Source organism: Ammodytes marinus (genome assembly GCF_949987685.1).
Source record: "Ammodytes marinus genome assembly, chromosome: 3".
NCBI classification, from domain to species: domain Eukaryota; kingdom Metazoa; phylum Chordata; class Actinopteri; order Uranoscopiformes; family Ammodytidae; genus Ammodytes; species Ammodytes marinus.
Window position 1 is genome coordinate 36622164 of NC_137232.1, and position 7174 is coordinate 36629337.

At 41.6% G+C, this 7174-nt stretch overlaps 1 protein-coding gene across 1 annotated transcript in view; it reads right to left on the bottom strand.

The window, feature by feature from the left end:
* Window positions 1–373: 373 nt before the first annotated feature.
* arrb1 (arrestin, beta 1) overlaps window positions 374–7174 on the bottom strand; it is a gene marked incomplete at both ends in the record, with an annotated part of 34285 nt that continues 27484 nt past the window's right edge. The window contains 2 exons of the mRNA XM_080024914.1: window positions 374–476; window positions 4514–4562. Coding sequence (XP_079881040.1) covers window positions 374–476; window positions 4514–4562 — 152 coding nt within the window. The remainder of the gene's footprint in view (window positions 477–4513; window positions 4563–7174) is intronic.

The window sequence follows — 7174 nt, forward strand, 5'->3', positions numbered from 1 at the left end:
GATTTATGAGCCTATTTCCAACGAAAAATTTCAACTCCTTAACACAAAATTTGTTGCATTTAAAAAATAAAAAATAAAAAAATACGAATACTGAATTTGTCTTCGATAATTCTAACCTCACAAACGAATACTAGAATATTCGAATTATTCTGGCGGTCCCTAAAGTGACATTAGAGGCATGCTTATACCAAGTCACATGTCCGGCTGTCTGTCCGTTTATACACCGCGGTATTCACACACTAGACACCAGACTTTTTGTGCTTTCACCCAATAAAGGTAAATATCCGTTAGCTTTCCATTAGCTCCCACGCTACACACTGCATTGGAAAGCAGTGGCGGCGGCTGCTAGCGCTCGGTCTCTCTCTCTCTCTCTCTATCTGTCGTCGGGTTTGGGAGATTCCACGGGATCCTCGTCATCGTCGTTTGCACCAATCAGACGCTGCCGAGCGAAGTCCTCGAATATGATGTCATCGTCGCTAGGGGAAACGAGGCAAACAGGGAACAGTGTTAATTTTTCATGAAAGAATTAAGAAAAAATTTAATAAATAGGGGAGAGTGGGGTGAGTTGTGCCACCACTGCTAGAAAACGATAGAAGAAATTGGAAATGAGACCACATATTTTTGAAGAGCCATCCATGGAATAAGATATAAGCACATTTAAAGCCACTACGAGTAACATGGCATGTTGGCGTCCCCTTTGGACAAAAGCGGTAGTATTTTTACGACACCCGCTGTCGCAAAGCTGTTTTCTAGCTCGTGCCGGGCGTGCGAGTGTGAACTGAGAAGGGAGCAATATAGTGCATGTCCGTGTGTTGAAAGTGTGAGGACTTTTTTCGGCTCCGTGAGAGTGGTTAGTGACACAGCATCAACTAATGCCAGTCAGTGCCACACACACCTGATTGCAATGAGTTGATGCAGTGTCACCTCTCACGGAGCTGAAAGATTACGTGTCCTCACAGAAAGCGAATGAACGAGAGACGGCAGTTAGTATGGATCACGATGAGGTAATGTGTTTGTGTTGTTGATGTAAATAATGACTATTTCAGATAATGGTTATTTGATGATGGTGAAGCAAAGCAAACTTTGTGTTAGTACCAACCGCTCATTCATTTAGGAGTAAACACTGCAGTCTAGTTTCGCTCTCGTGAAATTGTATACACGTTGCTTGGCAACGCCCTCCCGCCCGCCTATCACTCTCCCTTTTAGCTTTTCTTCATTGCATTCTCTTTTTTTTCTTTGATGGTTCAGCCCCGTTATCAGTCATTATGACGACAAATAACTGTCTCAAACAAGGCTCCCGCTCCCCTTCCCTCACCTGGAGGGATAGGCTTCTCAAATCACGTTGCTGCGCCACACTGAAATCTGCGACCAATATGGATATGTGACCATAGAGCCTGCACGCGCGAACCGAAAATCGGACTGGGTGTGCGACCAGACCAAACGCAGTAATAAAAACTATATAAAAACGTCTTTCTTTGCACTGATGGTCTCGTTTGCTGTTAAAGGTAATTTATGATTATGAGAGGAAACATGAGGCTGTTTAAAAGATATTTAAATGTTACTCGGAGCTGCTTTAAGAAAAAGGACTAAAATTTAAAAAAAAATATGAAAAAAGTGATTCTGGGGAACGCTTGATTTCAAAATCACTTTTTGTCAAAATCAGTGAATATCTCCTCACGATCCTCTACCTGTCTGTCTGTCTGTCTGTCTGTCTGTCTGTCTGTCTGTCTGTCTGTCTGTCTGTCTGTCTGTCTGTCTGTCTGTCTGTCTGTCTGTCTGTCTGTCTGTCAGTGAATATCTCCTCACGATCCTCTACCTGTCCGTACTGTGTGTGTGCTGAAATAAATCCAGTGCTTATACACAGCCTAGACTCTGTAATATGTAAATTACCATGTTGCTAGCTACGGTGGCCCTTTCTTTACAGAGCTTAGGCTGTTTTTTTTCCAGCGCACACACAGTCCAGACAGGTAGTGGATCATGAGGAGATATTCACTGACTGACAGACAGACAGACAGACAGACAGACAGACAGACAGACAGACAGTACAGACAGGTAGTGGATCATGAGGAGATATTCACTGATTTTGAAAAAAAACAAGCGTTCTCCAGAATCACTGACTCCACCTTCACGTCCAGATGTGTAAGCTGAGATCAGGCTGAGAGAAGACAGAGAGATACAATCAATGTGTGTGTGTGTGTGTGTGTGTGTGTGTGTGTGCGCGTGCGTGTGTGTGTGTGTGTGTGTGTGTGTGTGTGTGTGTGTGTGTGCGTGCGTGCGTGTGTGTGTGTGTGTGTGTGTGTGTGTGTGATAAAATCATGATTAGATTAATGTTTCCAGAGTCAAGAGGAAGATGGATATCAGTTTTCTGTCTGTGTGTGTGTGTGTGTGTGTGTGTGTGTGTGTGTGTGTGTGTGTGTGTGTGTGTGTGTGAGTGTGTGTGTGTGTGTGTGTGTGTGTGTGTGTGTGTGTGAAGTGGGAGGGTGACTGGTTAACTGGCTCCACCGATATTCACACAGCTCTGAAGAGACCACTCCAAATGTTCAGTGTCTCTTGTTTTACTACGAATGTAAAGGCATATGTTTGAGTAGAATGAACATTTTGGTTTTATGCTACAAACTACTGACAACATTTCTACCAAATTCTCCCCCCAAAAAATATTGTCATTAAAGAATATTTCCATTAAAGGTGCAGTGTGTAATATGACATCATCAAGTAAGTTCTAGAAAGTTCTAGAATGCAACGCTCCCTGGGTAACCCCAACCCCTTTCGAATAATTCTAACTTTAAAACAATGCACCTGATGACATTCCAACTATGACACTTCCAACATGGCGGCGCCAAGGCCTTGGTCCAAAGTATGGAGAAATATGGACATATATGAGACCCTTTCTAAGGGAAACAATTATAATTCTAATATTTTTTTCAGCTATTATGCACTAAATTAAACGTACTTATGGATATTATAATTATTTTCTACAAAATCTGCTAGGAACTAAAACCCAAAATTCTACACACTGCAGGTTTAAGTAATGTAGAGATGAAGATGGAAGAAAAATCCAGACTGGTCTCTCAATTTTTTCAATATTTCTTTTTATACATAGCATACCATACACTAATTTAGAACAATCATAGAATGTAGAACTTGATCATTTTTATTTTATTTTATTTTTTTAACCTTTATTTATACAGGTAAATCCCATTGAGACCGGAGACTCTTTTACAAGGGAGACCTGTTTTCCTTTCCCACGTTACCATTCACACACACATTCATACACCGATAGCAGCAGGCTAACTATCGACATTCACACGAGGCAAGGTGGGTGAAGTGTCTTGCCCAAGGACACAACAACTATGACACAGGTGGCAGGGCGGGGATCGAACCTCCAACCCTTTGATCATCGGCCGAACCGCTCTACCAACTGAGACACAGTCGGCCCTATTTGTGCTCATAGGGATGGCCATTCAGAATAACCTTTTGATATGTCGCTATTGATCGATTGTAGATGGTGCTTTTACTTCACTGATTATTTTAAAGGGGGCCATCGAAATTGAGAGATACATTTCCAAGCCTAAAAAAAGGTTGTGTGTGTGCGTGTGTGTGTGTGTGTGTGTGTGTGTGTGTGTGCGTGCGTATGTGTGTGTGTGTGTGTGTCTGTGTGTGTGTGTGTGTGCGTGCGTATGTGTGTGTGTGTGTCTGTGTGTCTGTGTGTGTGTGTGTGTAAGCAGATGTGTAAGCTGAGATCAGGTTGAGAGAAGACAGAGAGATACAATCAATGTGTGTCTTTGTGTGTGCGTGTGTGTGTGTGTGTGTGTGTGTGCGTGTGTGTGTGTGTGTGTGTGTGTGTCTGTGTGTGTGCTGACAGAGTTTCCAGTTCCTGTTTCCTGCATTAAGACGCATTAACGTCCATAATGCTTCAGGAGAAACCTTCTCTGCTTTGAGTTATTGACGTGGTCGTAAACCGCTGTGTGTGTGTGTGTGTGTGTGTGTGTGTGTGTGTGTGTGTGTGTGTGTGTGTGTGTGTGTGTGTGTGTGTGTGTGTGTGTGCGGCAGCTGTGTCTTTCTGTCTGTGTGTGTGTGTGTGTGTCTGTCTTTCTGTGTGTCTGTGTCTGTGGATGTGTGTGTGTGTGTGTGTGTGTGTGTGTGTGTGTGTGTGTGTGTCTGTCTTTCTGTCTGTCTGTGTGTGTATGTGTGTGTGTCTTTCTGTCTGTGTGTGTGTGTGTGTGTGTGTGTGTGTGTGTGTGTGTGCGGCAGCTGTGTCTTTCTGTCTGTGTGTCTGTCTGTGTAATGTGTGTGAGAGAGAGAGAGAGTGTGTGTGTGTGTCTGTGTGTGTCTGTCTTTCTGTGTGTGTGGTGTGTGTGTGTCTGTTTGTCTGTGTGTGTGTGTGTGTGTGTGTGTGTGTGTGTGTGTGTGTGTGTGTGTGTGTCTGTCTTTCTGTGTGTCTGTGTGTGTGTGTGTGTGTGTGTGTCTGTCTTTCTGTGTGTGTGTGTCTGTCTTTCTGTGTGTGTGTTCTTACTTTGTGTCAAACTCAATCAGGTTTGTATCCAGAGGAGCCTCATCTGGAGCTACAGAGGAAAGAGAGAGAAACGTCGGTCAGACATTGAACACATCACGAGGCATTCAAAGACAGTGGGGGTTTTTCAAAGGGCTTTGTAGATCTTGGGCTGCACATCCCATTGACATGTGTGTGTCACTTCATTTACAGGTGAAACACTCAAAAAATTTGAATACCGTTCAAAAGTTCATTTATTTCAGTAATTCAACTTAAAGCTGCAGTGTGTAGAATTTTGGGTTTTATTTCCTAGCAGATTTTGTAGAAAGTAATTATAATATCCATAAGTACATTTAATTTAGTGCATAATAGCTGAAAAAAATGTTTTGAATTATTTTTTTTTCCCTTAGAAAGGATCTCATATATGTCCATATTTCTCCATATTTTGGACCAAGGCCTAGTGCCGCCATCTTGACAGTGTCATCGTTGGAATGCTATCAGGTGCATTGTTTAAAATGTAGAATTGTTCTTGTCCTTGAAGGCCACTGTAGCTTCTGTTATTATTCGAAAGGGTTGGGGTTACCCAGGGAGCGTTGCATTCTAGAACTTTGTAGAACTTTCTTGATGATGTCATATTACACACTGCACCTTTAAAAGGTGAAACTAAAATATTATATAGACTCATTACATGCAAAGTGAGATATCTCAAGCCTTTATTTGTTATAATTGTATTTATTATGTCTTACAGCTTATGAAAACCCCAAATTCAAAATCTCAGAAAATTTGAATATTACATGAAATCAATAAAAAAAGGGATTTTAAATACAGAAATGTCGGCCCTCTATAAAGTATAATCATCCATATGTACTCAGTACTTGGTTTGGGCCCCTTGAGCATGAATTCTTGCCTCAATTCCAAATAATTTTCCATGATATTCTAATAATATGAGTTTCACCTGTAGTTGATTTTCTAGGAGGAATAATAAGAAACGACAAACACCTCTTAATAACAGTGGCAGCAAAAACAGTCATTACTCGTAAATAGTTACAGATAGATCCTCATTATGAAAAAAATTATTAAAGGTGCAGTGTGTAATATGACATCATCAAGAAAGTTCTACAAAGTTCTAGAATGCAACGCTCCCTGGGTAAACCCCAACCCTTTAGAATAATAACAGAAGCTACAGTGGCCTTCAAGGACAAGAACAATTCTACATTCTAAACAATGCACCTGATGACATTCCAAAAACATGGATTCCTCCATAAGACTTGCCTGCTCAATGTACAAAATGTAATATTAATATTTGTAATTCTCCGCTCAGGAGGATAATTCAGATTATTGGCAGAGGTGATTTTACACCAATGAGGACATATTTATGAATGAGGATATTGATTTTAGCTAATAAATAACTTAAAATGTTACACAGTGTCCCTTTAAAGAAATCCTGGAGATCAATGGAAAGACTGACCTTGCGTTTACAGAGCCTAGGCTGTGTACTAACACTAGATTTTATGCTGATGGACATGTATTGGACTGTGAGGAGATATTCACTGAATTTGAAAACAAGCGTTCTCCAGAATCAGTCAGTGCGTTTCCATGGGACAACTAGATTGGATTATCACATATACCGAACTAGACACTCGAACGGACCGTGTCACTTGTCTGAGTATACATGGCCTTTCAGGAATCGGATAAATGTCCGATGCATGGCTGTCTCCACTATGCTAGGTGGCGCTGTAGCCCTTTCAACAAGTGGTTTTAGAGCCACGTCCGGTTCCTTTCCGGCAACAACCCTACTATTTTTTTTACGTCGTCTCCTTCCACTTCCTTGTGAAATCCTCTGCAGGGATTCTCAAGCAAGCGCAGAACGAGAACTCCGATATGCGATATCCGATCCCTGTATACATGCAGAGAGAATGCCGACTATGAACGAGTTATCTAGGTGTTCTTATCCGACTTCTCTTGTCCGTTAATGTGCCGATTTGTGTGCGAAGTAGATCGGATAAAGGTGTTTACATGCAGTTTAAAAGTCCTGTTGAAGTCTTATTCCTTTAGTTACCCGATTAAGAGTCTGCATGGAAACGCACTGACTGACTCCACCTTTAAAAGGGCATCAATTTCGTAAACGATTATTTTTATCACTTCATTTTCTATAGACTATAACAGAAAGTTCATAATGGACGATTCTGCAAAAAGCGTACACTAAAACCCAAAGATTAATACCAGCAAAATGACGTCACCCGAAACATTAAATATTTATACATGCTGCAGGGATTTTATGACAGAGATGTATGGCTGCTTCTAAAACATGCTCCCATCATCTCCGCCTGTCCGCTGTGTGTGTGTGTGTGTGTGTGTGTATGTGTGTGTATGTGTGTGTGTGTGTGTGTATGTGTGTGTGTGTATGTGTGTGTGTGCGTGTGTTCGTGTGTGTGTGTGTGTGTGTGTGTGTGTGTGCGTGTGTGCGTGTGTGTGTGTGTGTGTGTGTGTGCGTGCGTGTTTGTGTGTGTGTGTGTGTGTGTGTGTGTGTGTGTGTATGTGTGTGCGTGTGCGTTTGAATTATTTAAATAACAATATTGCATCATCTGTCATTTGCAGGGAACATGGGCACAACTAGCCATTACTGTGATACATGGACTTCATAGAGAAAATGTCGACTATATTGCTCATCAGAAAATACTTCCC